At 33.5% G+C, this 16,321-nt stretch overlaps 1 protein-coding gene across 1 annotated transcript in view; it reads right to left on the reverse strand.

Moving 5' to 3' along the window:
• Positions 1 to 850: 850 nt before the first annotated feature.
• Positions 851 to 16,321, reverse strand: part of LOC137645422 (glycine receptor subunit alpha-2-like) — a 47,124-nt gene continuing 31,653 nt past the window's right edge. Inside the window, exons 5-6 of the mRNA XM_068378228.1 lie at positions 13,566 to 13,757; positions 851 to 1,050 (exon numbers count right to left, since the gene is read on the reverse strand). Coding sequence (XP_068234329.1) covers positions 851 to 1,050; positions 13,566 to 13,757 — 392 coding nt within the window. The remainder of the gene's footprint in view (positions 1,051 to 13,565; positions 13,758 to 16,321) is intronic.

Raw genomic sequence — 16,321 nt, forward strand, 5'->3', positions numbered from 1 at the left:
AACTCCGAATTAATCAATCAATCGTGTTGGATAAATTAGGTGACAATACTGATAATGCAATCCCGCACGCAAAGAGAGAGAGAGAGAGAGATGAGAGAGGAGAGAGAGAGAGAGAGAGAGAGAGAGAGAGAGAGAGAGATACAAGGAGTTACAAGGATTTTGGATGTCTCAAAGACTTTTTATTCCATCCGCAGACTTTGGTCAAGCGATTTAGTTTAAACACTTATCGAGTTTTTATGATCTTGTCTAACTTATTTTTGAACTCGTTTACCGTGTTACTGTTTACTACATTAGTTGGAATTCTATTCCAAGTAATTGCTATTTTGTATGTAAAGAAATTGCCACATTGAGTGGTATCATATCATTTCAATTCCAGTTTGTATCTGTTACCTCTGAACTGATTTGTGCTAAGCGTGAATACATTGTTGTAATGTACATTTGTTATTCCTTTAAGAATTTTGAATGCCTCTATTCACTGTCCCCTTAGTCATCAAGTTTGTAGATAAAATAAGTTCAAACGTTCCATACTCCGTCTATAGCCAAACTCCCTTAGTGTTAGAACTAGTTTGGTGTCCCTAGCTTGTACTGCTTTTAGTCCATCTATATCCTTCTGAATACTTGGAGCCCAGAATTGGACTCCATATTCTAGATGTGGTCTTACTAGTGATGTGCACAGCTGTAGTACATTGTCTTTGTTTCTGTAATTGAATTGTCTCTTTATGTAACTTATTAGTTTCTGTGCTTTCTTTGCAGCTTTTATGCTCTGTTTGGTTAACTTCAAATCCATGCTGATAATAATACCGAGATCTTCCTCCTAGTTGACACTTTCTATTTCAGTACCCAGTAGTGATTAATCTGACTGTGGGTTAGTATAACCTATGTGCATGACTTTACATTTCCCACAGTTGAAAGGCATTTGCCATTTACTGGACCATTCTCCTAGCTTCATTAGATCTTCTCTTAAGGTTTCTACGTCTTCTGAGTTAGCAGCAGTTATGTCTAATTCAGTATCGTCGGCAAATTTGGCTATTCTACTAGTTAATCCTAAATCTATGTCGTTAATATAGATTATAAATAGCAATGGTCCAAGGACGGATCCTTGAGGTACTCCGCTTGTAACAACTGCCCACTTCTAAAGCTTCTCCATTGACTACAACTCTGTTTTCTGTTTGTTAGCCAATCTTCGATCCATTTAGCTGGCTCGTCAATGATGCCTAGTGCTCTTATGTTGACTATAAGATTCTTTTTTATTAGGAACTTTGTCAAAAGCTTTTTGAAAGTCTAGGTATAGGATGTCTATTGCCCAGCCTGTCATAAATGCTAAACATGCGGAAAAAATCCAAAAGATTTGTCCCACGAGAGAGAGAGAGAGAGAGAGAGAGAGAGAGAGAGAGAGAGAGAGAGAGAGAGAGAGAGAGAGAGAGAAGGACATTTATCTAAACAAGCAAAAGAATTAGGATGAACTCACTGCTCGTTTCCCTTTAAAGGAGATTAAACAGAACACGCCTAAATTACTCCGTCTGCTGAATAGAACGCAACTGTTCCATTGGTGTTCAGGATATTATTATTATTATTATTATTATTATTATTATTATTATTATTATTATTATTATTATTATTATTATTAGCTAAGGTACAACCCTAGTTGGAAAAGCAAGATGATGTAAACCCAAGGGCTCCAACGGGGAAAAATACCCTATTGAGGAAAGGAAACAAGGAAATAAACTACAAGAGAGGTAATATACTATTAAAATACAATATTTTAAGAACAGTAACAATATTGAAATAGATCTTTCATATATAAACTAAAAACTTCAAAGTAAAACAAGAGGAAGAGAAATAAGAGTGTACCCTCACGCAAGTCTTGATATTAAAATGCGGAAGTATCTCCGTAGCCCAGAGCGAGGCAGACCAAACAATACATCCTGCTATTTGGGTTAATTAAGCTTAGCCCCAAAAGAAGAAGAAACTCTGTGCCACCGAAATGAATAAGTATCCGGCTGACGAGGTTGGAGAGTTATATCACAGCGAAATTTACATTCGCGAACGCAATCTGGCAGACATCCGCAGTGGAGTGTGCTGTTTAATGTGTACTCTGTACACATGCAGAGCTAGTGCATGAAGTTTAATTTTTGCGGGGTAAATGAAAAAGAACATATTCGAAATGCATTTGCATATTTTCAATTACTTAAGAGTAAATCTATCCCTACATTTAGGAATGACAAAAATCAATAATATTTGGAAATTGAATATAAAAGATAAGTAAATTTACATATATCCAGGAAGACCGGTACACCTAATATCATTATTATTGTTACTTGCTAAGCTACAACCCTAGTTGGAAAAGCTGGATGCTATAAGCCCAAGGGCTCCAACAAGGAAAATAGTCCAGTGAGGAAAGGAAATATGGAAACAAATAAATTACAAGAGAAGTAACTAACATTGAAAATAAAATATTTTAAGAACAGTAACAACATTAAAATAAATCTTTCATATATTAACTATAAAATCCTAAAAAACGAGAGGAAAAGGGTGCACCGTCAAGCAAGAGAACTCTACCCCAAGACAGTGGAAGACCATGGTACAGAGGTTATGGCACTACACAAGATTAGAGAACAATAGTTTGATTTTGGAGTGTCCTCCCAGAAGAGCTGCTTATCATAACTAAAGAGTCTCTTCTACCCATGCCAAGGGGAAAGTAGCCACTGAACAATTACAGTGCTGTAGTGTTAACCTCTTGAGAGAAGAAGAATTGTTTAGTAATTTCAGTGTTGTCAAGTGTTTGAAGAAAGACGAGAATGTGTAAAGAATAGCACAGACTATTCGTGTATGTGTCGGTAAAGATGAAATGAGCCGTAACCAGAGAGAGGCATTCAATGTAGTACCGTCTGGTCAGTCAAAGGCTCCAATAACTCTAAAGATTAGAGAACAATGGTTTGATTTTGGAGTGTCCTTCTCCTAAAAGAGCTGCTTACCAAGGGGAAAGTAGCCACTGAACAATTACATTACAGTAGTTAAACTCTTGATAAAAGAAGAATTGTTTGGTAATTTCAATATTGTCAGGTGTATGAGGAAAGACTAGAATGTGTAAAGAGTAGGTCAGACTATTGTGTGTATGTGTCGGCAAAGATGAAATGAGCCGTAACCAGAGAGAGGAATTCAATTTAGTGCTGTCTGGCTAGTCAAAGGACTCAATAATTCTCTAGCAGTAGTATCTCAACCAAGAGGAAAGTGGCCACTGAACAATTCCAGTAAGCCTTTGATCACTGGAATAATGAAATGACGAGTCGTTTGTCCACTCCGCAGTCATTATCAAACAATAATTGAACGTTACTTCTAAGGATTTAACTAAGAAAATAACAGCCATTAGTGACGTTAGGAAAGAATGTCCATTCGAGAAGAGTTCTTAATTACAAGGTGGGTTTCCGAAAGAAGTTTGAGATGTGAAAAAAGTGCTCCGGATGCATTATTACACTTTGAATACTGCTTCGTCTCTATAGCTGCCCCACAGCCAATCAACTGCTGATCGCACAGCCAGTGCTTACGTCACGGCGCGCTTTTCTATGATGCCGAGAGTGTTTCCAAGTAACACACACACACACACACACACACATATATATATATATATATATATATATATATATATATATATATATATATATATATATATATATATACAGAAGTAATTTTGTGTGACAAACGTTTTACAGAAAGTTTCTATCCATAAAAGCTCATGTTTTGACAACAATTACGCCGAGGAGTTGCCATGTAAGCTAATAATAGGCCGTAAATGTTAGTTTTCGTCAAGCCCAATGTCAAATGGGTTTTCAAGGGGGTGTTTTTTTAGCACTGTAGGGTGCTCGCAATATTTTAGATGAATGGGAAGGCTATTGCATCTCAAGGTATTACACACATTTCAAGGTATAACACACACACACACACACACACACACACCATCGTCTATCTCCTTTCTCTCTCGGTCACTCATAGATATAGTCATAAATATGCATACACACGCACACACATACATATATATATATATATATATATATATATATATATATATATATATATATATATATATATATATATATATGAAGGGCTTTCAATACTGTTGAGGTTTTGGCAGAATTAAAAGCTTTTTTATAGTCTAAATGCCATATTTAGTAATTTATCATATATATATATATATATATATATATATATATATATATATATATATATATATATATATATATGTATACATTATATATATAAATATATATATATATATAAATATATATATATATATATATATATATATATATATATATATATATATATATATATATGCTAATGTTTTTTTCTAGTACATTACCATATAATAAAGATCTTGATTCTACAGTATACAGAATAAACTGCTCACCTGCTCATCACATTACACAATTCCAGATAAATATCAATATTATAGCTCTTTAATAATTTCATTTTTAATAATTGAGATTTGATCCTGTATCATGCAGTACTGTGCAAAAAAAATTACCCAGCGTATGTTTTAATGATTCCTTTATGCTGTTTGTTACCACGCATGCAGAGGAATCTCTGGCGATGCGTATATCTTGCATCTTCATATAGCCTTCTTGCCTTGAAGCTTACACCATTGTTTTTGGCGAAAACGTCTTTCCACTTCCACGCTTCTTCAGCATTGAATGCATTTGTCGTCACTCTTATCAGATTTTCTTCATTTGTTAGTATTAGTCAAAATTTATCTGTATACTGACAGTAAATTACTATGTGACTATAGTGTCTCAGTTTATGCATACATTTTATTACACAAAATTACATTGAAGTTTTGACTTTTATACATGATAATAGCTCTCTCTCTCTCTCTCTCTCTCTCTCTCTCTCTCTCTCTCTCTCTCTCTCTCTCTCTCTCTCTCTCTCTCTCTCACGAGGGATTTCAACATACATCTCCCTCCTTAGGACGAAAATTTAAGAAGCGAAATATTAATATTAAAACGGGTGTTAGTACATTTTTGACAGTTGGGTGATCCTTTAAAATTGAGTTTGTTTCCTTCCATTATTTGAATAGATCTCTTGTTTAGTTAGCTGTATCGAATATGATTACGAAATTTGCTGAATACAAACCGACGAACTTCTATTTTGTAGGTTATCTTGTATTTTAGAAACGAGCCGATACACAGGTCCAGTTAATAAAGGTTTAATATACACACAAGCCCACTTCTATAAACCTATTGGAAATCTAAATTTATTTTCTCCTGACAGTTATATAAATATTTTCCAAGAAATTACCTTTAGAAATTGACGCAATAATCAGTTCCCCTCGAAGTAAATGATATTAACACGAACTCACTACTTCGCTGTTGTTATTGCTGTTGTTGTTCTTGTTGTCTAACAATGGGTCTTTTACTATAGACAAAAGTCTTTTGGGGTTTTAGTTATGAATTTTATCGACCTCAAATATTTTCTGAATCTCTCTCTCTCTCTCTCTCTCTCTTTTCAAAACCAATTACCCTTGAAAGACGAAAATTTGTCCTATTATTAGCCTACATGGCAACTCCTCATCATAATTGTTGTAAAAACGTGCTATTATAGGAAGAAACGCTCTGTAAAACCTTAAATTTTAATACACAGTTATTTCTGTTAGTAATTACATTGACAGCAATAACGAGGAGAAATAAACGAGCATAAATATTCAATAAATATATAAATGTTACTTTGAAACATTCTCTGGTGTCATAGCCAAGCGAGCCGTGACATAAGCATTAGCTGTGCGATGAGGCAGTTGATTGGCTGTAGGCCAGCTATAGAGACGAAGCAGTATTCCAAGTGTAATAATGCGCTCTGGACGTCTCTTTTTGGAATCTTGAAAGAGTTATGAAATGAGGACTAATATTGCACCTTTTAGTATACATACATGTGCACACTTACGTATGTTTGTATATATATATATATATATATATATATATATATATATATATACATATATATATATATATATATATATATATATATATATATATATATATATATACATATATATATATATATATATATATATATATATAATTGCATGAGTTTTATAAATACACGTACAGAATATCATCATCATCAGCCCTTACTAGTCCAATGCTGAACTAAGGCCACAGGCTTGGCCTCCCACTTGCGTCTGTTATGGTCTTTGTATGTTAGTTTATACCCGCATATTTTCTTAGTTCGTCAATTCATCGTCTTCTCTTCCTGCCCCTGCTTCTTTTGCAATATCTAGGGACACATTCTGTTATTCTTAATGTCCATTTATTGTCAGTCAATTTGATTTTATGTCCTACCCATGTCCATTTCTTTTTCGGACATGTTGTTAGAATATCCTCTACATTAATTTGATTTCGAATCAATATTGCTATTTTTCTGTCTCTTCGTGTTATTCAAATCATTATTCTTTCCATAGCTCTTTGAGTTGTAGCTAGCTTATGTTCTAAGGCTTAGGTGAGGCCCCAAGTTTCTGTTGGGTAAGTTAATACTGGAAGAACCATTCGATTAAATACTTTTCTTTTTAGAGAAAGTGGCATCTTACTTTTCGTAATCTCATTTTGTTTACCAAATGCTTTCCATCCCATATTTATCCATCTTTTAATTCCGATATAATGTCCTTGGCAAGCACTTACTGTTTGCCTTAAGTATATTGTATTAATCAACAATCTAAAAAGTGAATCCATAACTCTCATTTGTTGTCTCTGCATTTTCATTAAACATTATCTTAGTTTTACTCATATTCATTTTCAGTCCTACATTTCTGCTTTCTCAATTTAAATCTTCTATCTATTTTGCAATTCCTCCAATAATTCACTAAACAGAACTATGTCATCCGCAAATCTTAAGTTAAGGTATTCCCGCATCAATATTAATTTTTACATCTTCCAAATTCAAATTTTTCAACTTCTGATAGGCATGCTGTGAATAATTTAGGAGAGTTAGGGTCTGAATCGAAATTAGTCACATCTTTATGAAGTTTTAGGATTTGTACTTTTTTTATAGATATCTTCAAGTGGTTCAACATAATACTCATCTATTCCTTGTCTTTGAAGGGCTTTCATTACTGCTGAGGTTTTGGCAGAATTAAAAGCTTTTTAATAGTCTCTAAATGCCCTACTTAGTAGTTTGTCATATATATGTATGTATATATATATATATATATATATATATATATATATATATATATATATATATATACACACACACAAATATATGTGTGCATACACATATATATCTGTGTGTATATATATACATATATATATATAAATATATATATATATATATATATATATATATATATATATATATATATATATTTATATATTTATACATACATACATATAACAAGGCACTTCCCCAAAATTTAGGGGGTAGCCGACATCAAACAAATGAAACAAGAAAGGGGGACCTTTCCTCTCTACGTTCCTCTACATATTTTTACACTATAATGCGAATCTGATCGCGTACAGGTACCTTGAGCCATTCATATATATATATATATATATATATATATATATATATATATATATATATATATATATATATATGTATATATATACTGTATATATATATATCTATATATATATATATCTATATATATCTATATATATATGTATATATATAGATATATATATATATATATATATATATATATATATATATATATATGTATATATATGTATATATAAATTTAAATAAATATTTATATATATATGTATATATATATATATATATATATATATATATATATATATATATATATATATATTATACACGTACGAACCTTATTTGCCTTTATTATACTCAAAAATATATTTTAAAGTATTCATCCCAATCTTATTAAAATTCTTCAAACTCTAACATTTATGTTTCAGAAATTTCTGTTAAGGTAATTAACGTAGTAAGTATACACGACATTTTTGCAAACCCTTCGACTTTTGTTACCAAAAGGCTTAGCTAAAAAAGGACAAGACAGGTTAACCTAATTAGAGAAGACCTTCGTTACTTCACGTTATCATTTTAGGTATTTTTTCTTAAGAAGTAATTGTTTATGATAATAAAGTATCTTATCATTTCTTTAACTTAATTATGACATTTTTATTCAACCTTATATTACATTTCTTGCCTCATTATATGATACAGCGTAGGGACTTGAGTCGAGGTATGACAATGAAACAATATCCAACAGATTTTGTAGATTTGAGAATTAAGCTCTCAGAAGAATATTGGGAGTTGAATGACAAGACAGAATTAGAAATGAAACTATAAGAGAGATTACTCGAGGGCCATATATGCATGGGATCTTGGTGAGGGATAGATGGAGATGATTTGGGCATGCTCTTCACACTCCCGAAGGTACTAGAAGAGCTGGAAGACCCAAGCTTACCTGGCTGAGAACTTTAAAACGTGAAGTTGATGTTAAATGGAGATGTACTGATTTAAAGGCTCAAGATAAATACGACTGGTGAAATCTAATCGAGGCCCTTTACTTCAATAGGCGTAGGAGGAGATGATGATGATGATGATAATTTAGTCTTGAGTATAGCTGGCACATTTTTAGTAAGACTTGTTTTGAATGATTTCATATAATTACCTTTGCCTATTTTATTCAACAACAAATGCATCTGTTTCTAGTCCACGACAGGACAATGGCCACATATATGTCAATTCATTTCTGTGGTTTGGCCAGTTTTCATCCCCGCACTGGTCTGTGCGGACTAGTGACTGGGGTAGATTTTCGTCCCGTTGCTCACAGCAGACTAACCTAGTATGGGTGTCCCTGACTCGTATAACTTTATTGATCATGGCGATACTTGAACCCCTTCGCCACGTTAAGGTACCCTCACTCAGAAAGGGATATTTTATTGATAAACATATAAATGTCATTTTTCATTCATTAATATATAAATTTTCATCATCATCATCATCATCTGCTCCTACGCCTATTGACGCAAAGGGCCTCGGTTAGATTTCGCCAGTCGTGTCTATCCTGAGCTTGAGCTTTTAATTCTATACTTCTCCATTCATCATCTACTTGACGCTTCATAGTCTTCAGCCATGTAGGCCTGGGTCTTCCAACTCTTCTAGTGCCTTATGGAGCCCAGATGAAAGTTTGGTGAACTAATTTCTCCTTTATTTCATAAGGAATAAAAAAAGGAAGAAGAAAGATTTCTAAATGTCTCAGTCCCTTGTTGTATCATTAGGAAATAGTATTAGTCATTTTCTAATAGATAATCTTTTCATATAAGAAGCTTGTAACTCATCAACATAAAATTCAGTAATGTAATCATGGTCGAATATTTACGAAATGCCAAAATTTCTGAAAAATAAGAACGCCAATATAATTTTTATAATAATGAAATTGATTTAACAAGTAGGTCATCATAAATCCTTCCGTAAAGGAAAGACAAATGAAGGTGTAATGCGAGACAAAGATAGGAAGTGGGTAAAAAGAGAATGTAGAAGGGAGACCAGAAGAGAAAGCAGACGTTATTATTATTATTATTATTATTATTATTATTATTATTATTATTATTAGATAAGGTACAACCCTAGTAAGAAAAGCAGGATGCTATAAGCTCAAGCGCTCCAACAGGAAAAATAGCCTAGTGAGGAAAGGAAATAAAGAAATAAATAACCTACAAGAGAAGTAATGAACAATTAAAATAGAACACTGTAAGAACCGTAACTATATTGAGGTAGATCTTCCATATATAACTATAAAAAAGAGACTTCTGTCAGCTTGTTCAACATAAAAACATTTGCTGAAAGTTTGATCTTTTGAAGTTCCACCGATATAATTACCTGATTAGGAATACCATTCCAGTACTGGGTCACAGCTGGAATAAAAATGGTTTCTCTAAGGCCTCATACATAATATTCCATATCCCAGTCATGACAATTCCATGCTGACCTTATAAGAACCCTTATGTTGACCTTATTAGCCCATTTCTAATATTGCTATTATATTTTGGCCGTACTATTTTTTGTTCCCTTTCATTGCTGGAGGCTCAATACTACACAGTATTCTTCAAGTTTTATTCCATCTGTGACCAAGTTGTGGAATGTTCTTCCTAATCGGGTAGTTGAATCGGTAGAACTTCAAAAGTTCAAACTTGCAGCAAATGTTTTTATGTTGAACAGGCTGGCATAAGTCTTTTTATAGTTTATATATGAAAGATCTGTTTTAACGTTGTTACTGTTCTTTAAATATTTTATTTGAATTGTTCATTATTATTCATATCGTTTATTTATTGCCTTATTTCCTTACCTCACTGGGCTATTTTGCCCTGTTGGAGCCCTTGGGCTTATAGCATCTTGCTTTTCCAACTAGGGTTTTAACTTGGCAAATAATAATAATAATAATAATAATAATAATAATAATAATAATAATAATAATGTTGCAAGAATATATGAAAATATCCTTAAAAATTAAAGTATTAAGGCAACTGAGAAGGAATCCCATTTGTCCTATAAAAAAGAAGTAATAGAATTAATGGTTTTCTTCTGAAGTATGGTAATTATGGGATTAAACATCGCCCCCTTCTTAAGCTCACCATATTTTGGATGATTTTTTATGAGTATAAGAGGATACTGGTGGTTTATCCATAAGAAATTCTCCGCTGACTACATTTTGAATTCTATTTTAGAAATGGTTTTAGGAATTCTCAGAATATGATATGATAAACATGTGATATCATGTAGGAAATATCCTTTATTCTAAGTAAATATCAACCACAGTGGCATATAATACCGAATTCTACTTTGGGAATATATATCCACTGGAATTTATTTATGGTAATAGCTTCTGGCTGGGCAGAGATTCGAACCCCTGCCTCTCAGCGAAACCATGCCTGCGAGGACTCTAGCAACTGAGCTATCAGGAGTGTCCTCGCAGGCATGGTTTCGGCTGAGAGGCAGGAGTTCGAATCTCTGCCCAGCCAGAAGTTATTACCATAAATGAATTCCACTGGATATATATTCCCAAGATAGAATTCAGTATTAAATGCCATTGTATTTGATATTTACATGGATTAAAATTACGAGTGTTAGGGATATACATTAATCCCTTATTCTAAGTTAAAAACTGATTTATTATATGTTAGAATACCTCCCCCGTTTACAAAAATAAACATTCTTTTGTTTATTTGCATATGTTAGAATTTACAGGCAGGTTTATGTCCATCTTTGCACTTATACCCATCTTGCTTTGAAATTCATTGGCTGTTTTGTCGGAAGCAAAAGAAAACAGGGAATAAATCCCAATTGAGAAGCTTTTTTTCGGGTTGGTATTTAGTTTCGATAACGTATAGAATTCCTGTAAACTAATTTTTTGTTTGGTTTTTATTTTTTGGTACTGTTATCAGTAATCTATGATACTAATGATAATGATGATAAAAATTGTATTGATTATTATATTACTACAGCAACAACAACAACAAAGACTACTACTACTACTACTACTACTACTACTACTACTACTACTACTACTAACAATTATAATAATAATAATAATAATAATAATAATTATAATAATAATGATTATTCTTATACATTTACAGGATCGTTATTATTCTTTCTTTGTTCCTATATTTATTATTTTCGCTATCTTTCTTAATTTTTTTTCTTTATTTATTCTATGTTTCTCTGATAAAGGATTAGATTTCAAACCTCATGCCTTTGCCCTTTTTATTCCTTTTTACATCCGCCAACGAAGTTGGAAAGAGGTTATGTTTTACCCGCGTTTTGTGTTTGTGTGTTTGTGAACACCTTCGTGGCCACAATATTAATCGTAGAGTAATGAAACTTGCAGGGATTAACTGTTACATTAAAAGCTGAAAAAGAATTAATTTTGGAAGGTCAAGGTCACGAATAAGCAAAATGTCCAATTCACGTAATCCGCCACAAGTTTGGACATCTTGTCCATATTTGAGTGGTTCATATTTGAGTGTATAAAAATCCACTCCAATTAATACATATTAAGGTCAAAGGTCAAGGTCAGGGTTAAGCAAAAGGTCGACAATTAAGCTGCCATGGTGGAGGTCTGCTTTCTACTGAGTGGCCCCCTAGTCTTGAATTGTAACTTTTCAGGGTTTATGAAACATTATTTCCACAGAAGAACATACATAGACTTTATTACCATGTCTCTATATTATTTTGTTTTAATCTGTAATACACGAGAGTAAACTTTTTCAAGTCAGCGTGTAGAATTTGAGTAGTATGGGATAGTTATTAATATGATCACTAGCTTAGCTACAGGTTCAGTTGAGAAAATAGGATGCTATAAGCCCAGGGGCTCCAACAGGGTCTTAATAGCTCTTGGAGGAAGGTAACAGCTAATAGCTAGGGGTTTTGGTGGCCGATGTGGTAACGTCCCTGACTGTTGATCACCAGACTCGGGTTCGAGTCCCGTTCAAACTCGTTAGTTCCTTTTGTCGTTGCAACATCACCATCCTTGTGAGCTAAGGATGGGGCTTTGGGTGGAGCCTAAAGGTCTATCTGCTGAGACATCAGCAGCCATTGCCTGCCCTCCTTGGTCATACCTTGGGTAGAGAGGGGGCTTGGGCGCTGATCATATGTATATATGGTCAGTCTCTAGGGCATTGTCCTGCTTGATAGGGCAATGTCACTGTCCCTTGCCTCTGCCATTCATGAGCAGCCTTTAAACCTTTAAACCCCTTGGCTTCCTGCTTCGGTTGGTTCCGAGTCGAAGCTGCGCTCACGACTTGAGAGAATTTAACTGTCAACATGATCTTGCTATCTCTGGGAACAATAAATGCAGCGTTTGCTGTCGTCCATGGGTCTTAAATGCTGTGTTGTAGTCAACCAGTGTCTGGTTCCCTCAGACCTTTATGTGTCATGGATTATGTGAAACAGTTTAGTAACCTATCATTTTTTTTTTACCTTGAATATTGACATTGTAGAGATTTTTTATACAATTTGATATATGGTTAAAGTTTTATAACAGTCTTTATTCTTTTATATTAACTTCAATCTCCTTAACTCAAAATGTAATTTAAAAATTCACATTCAGGATTAGATCACATATAAATCTCAACGTAGAGTGAGATTAAATGTGTCTAATCAGCAAAAAAAAAAAAGAAAAAAAAAGAAGTTTATTTCACGTTTTGTTTTAATCTGTTCGAAGTTTCAAATTCTTCCACAAAGAATAATTCAAAAGCTGAAAAAGAAACCGTGAATGAATTTAGATTATTATTATTATTATTATTATTATTATTATTATTATTATTATTATTATCATTACTTGCTAGGCTACAACCTGAGTTGGTAAAGCAGGATGCTATAAGACCAGGGGCCCCAACAGCGAAAAAAACCCAGCCAGGAAAGGAAACAAGGAAAAATAAGATATTTTAAGAAACATATTCATTTAATTTCATTCACCGAAAAAAAAAGAAAAAAAAATGCCTATTTGATAACACCAACATCAAGACCTTACCTGCTCCCGGTTAAAAAAAAAGAAATCATGGAAAAGGCTAACGGTTAACTTGAAGGCGACGCTTAAAAGACGTTACCCGAGGCTTGGTTAGAGACCGTGAGAAGAGTGGTGACTCCGAGGCAGGTTCGGGCCGGAACGGAGTCCGTGTCCATCCAGAATCCCATCCAGGAGATGACGACGATGAGAATGGAAGGGAGGTAACTCTGGACCAGGTGGAAACCGATGTTTCTCTCGAGGGTAATCAGCGCTCGTAGACAGCTATAGTTTCCTGCCGAAGATAAACGTAAGATAAGTCAGTGAGAGAGAGAGAGAGAGAGAGAGAGAGAGGACACACCAGGTAACCGACCCCTTAATGTGGGAATAGTTGTGGGAAAGAAGAAGAAGAAAAAAAAAGTCTCATTAATACTTTCCGATCACGGACACACAAAGGGTTTGACGTTTGAATACCTAAAGTAAATTGGCATATAAATTTGAATAGTAAAGGTAAAATCCATGAGAGAGAGAGAGAGAGAGAGAGAGAGAGAGAGAGAGAGAGAGAGAGAGAGAGAGAGAGAGAGAGAGAGAGAGAGAGAGAGAGAGTTTTACCAAGCAAATATTTTTTATATTACACTTTTTACAAGCAGGACGTTTGACAGACAGGTAAATTTAGAATGTTCACTAACTTTTCATGTAAACATGCACCAAATGAAACATTTGTTAAAATTCGTTTAGTTAAACAGATAAATTATGACAAAAAGAGTACAAGAATCATTAGACATTTTCATCTTGTCAAGGGTTCGTTCATTTTTTAAGCAAAATTTGCGACAGTTAACGCATTTTTTTAGCAACTTTAATTTGCTTTCGTATCCATGTTGCTCTTTTTTTCTGTCTCTTAGTGTTATTCCCATCGTCATTCTTTCCATAGCTCTATGAGTTGTAACTAGCTTATGTTCTTAGGCTTTAGTAAGGCTCCAAATTTCTGTTCCGTAAGTTAACACTGGTAGAAATATCTGATTAAATTTCTTTTTTTAGAGAAAGTGGCATTTTAATTAAGATGTTTGAGTTATAACTAGCTTATTTTCTAAGGTCTTAGTAAGGCTCCAAATTTCCGATGCATAAGTTAATACTGGTAGAACCATCTGATTAAAATTCATTTTAGAGAAAGTGGCATTTGACTTTTCACAATCTCATGTATTATGAGTGTGTTGCTCGTTATGTAGTAAAGCCAATTTCATTAAATGAAATTTGGTAATAGATGGTAATATGAAAATAAAGTTGCAAGGGCTTTAGAGTTCTAATTACGTTCGCTTCACTTCTTCATCATTATTCTTGCATGATCGAGTTGAGAATTCATGTGTAAATAACTTTTGAGAGAAGGTGAAAAACAGTCAACCTCAAAACTTTGACCTACATACTCTTCCTTGCGATATATGCATCATATCCATATACGTTAGGTTAGATTAGTTTAAGTTAGGTAAATAATGCACGGCGTTCTTTAGTCTCAAGTGTAGCCCAATTGTTTATTTATATTATATTGTTATGGTCAGTATTTTTTGTTCTCGTTATTTGTTAATTGAGAGATTAGTTCCCCAAACTTTCAACTGCGTTCCCCGAAGCACTAGAAGAGTTGCAAGGCCCAGGCCTACATGTCTGAGGACTCTGAAACGTGAAATAGATGATAAATGGAGAAATATTGATTTGAAAGCTCAAGATAGAGACGACTTGTGAAATCTAACTGAGGCCCTTTGCGTCAATAGGCGTGGGAAGAGAGGATGATGAAGATGATGATGATGCAGATTTATTAAGTGTATATATAGTAATTTTCCTATTTTTCCTTTTGGTATAATTATGTATTAAGCATAATGCACACTAATTTCTCAATTGAACGAGGTTCATATAAAGTATACCAGTATTTGTCCATTATTTTCTCGTAATAGTTGTGAAATTTTATCATTAATTCCCTTATTCAAACTTGTGGTGTGTTTTCGATATCGAATAGCGTATGGCGCTGATGATTCAGATATCAAATGGATTGTGTCATTATTGTTTTCTAATTTAAAGTTTTTCTTAACATCAGTATATTTATTAGTTATAGGTACTTACCTCTCTCTCTCTCTCTCTCTCTCTCTCTCTCTCTCTCTCTCTCTCTCTCTCATATATATATATATATATATATATATATATATATATATATATATATATATGAGTATTGATACCTTAAGGTGGAGAAAGAATATTTATAACGTTACCCATACTAGGTTGGGTTTCTGTGATTGCTGTGAGAGATCGGACGAAAGCTTTCCTCCATCACCAACCCACAGTGGCTGAAAATTGCCAAACCCCAGACATGACTAAGGTTATAGCTGAGTCCTTTGTCCTGCAGTGGACTAGAAACGACTGCGTTTGTTGTATATATATATATATATATATATATATATATATATATATATATATTTATACATATATATATGTGTGTATATATATATGTATATATATATGTATATATATACATATATATATATATGTATATATATATATATATATATATATATATATATATTTATGGTAAATTTTGCACATTTAGACGTGTTTTATATATTCAAATTAGACATATATTTCAATACCTTAATGTCTGGATTCTCTTACCGACTTCAGGATCAGAGTCCCGAGGCGAAACCGCTCAAAGACAATAGCTTCTGACTGGCCAGGGACTCGAACCATGGTCCACGACGCTGTCATGACAGTGACGATACCATTTAGCCACTAGGCCAGAAGCCGTTCTCTTTGAGTGGTTTCGCCTCGGGTCTCTGATCTTGAGGTCGGTAAGAAAATCCACACATCAAGGTATTAAAA

This window comes from Palaemon carinicauda, chromosome 8, assembly GCF_036898095.1.
Source record: "Palaemon carinicauda isolate YSFRI2023 chromosome 8, ASM3689809v2, whole genome shotgun sequence".
In the NCBI taxonomy this organism is placed as follows: domain Eukaryota; kingdom Metazoa; phylum Arthropoda; class Malacostraca; order Decapoda; family Palaemonidae; genus Palaemon; species Palaemon carinicauda.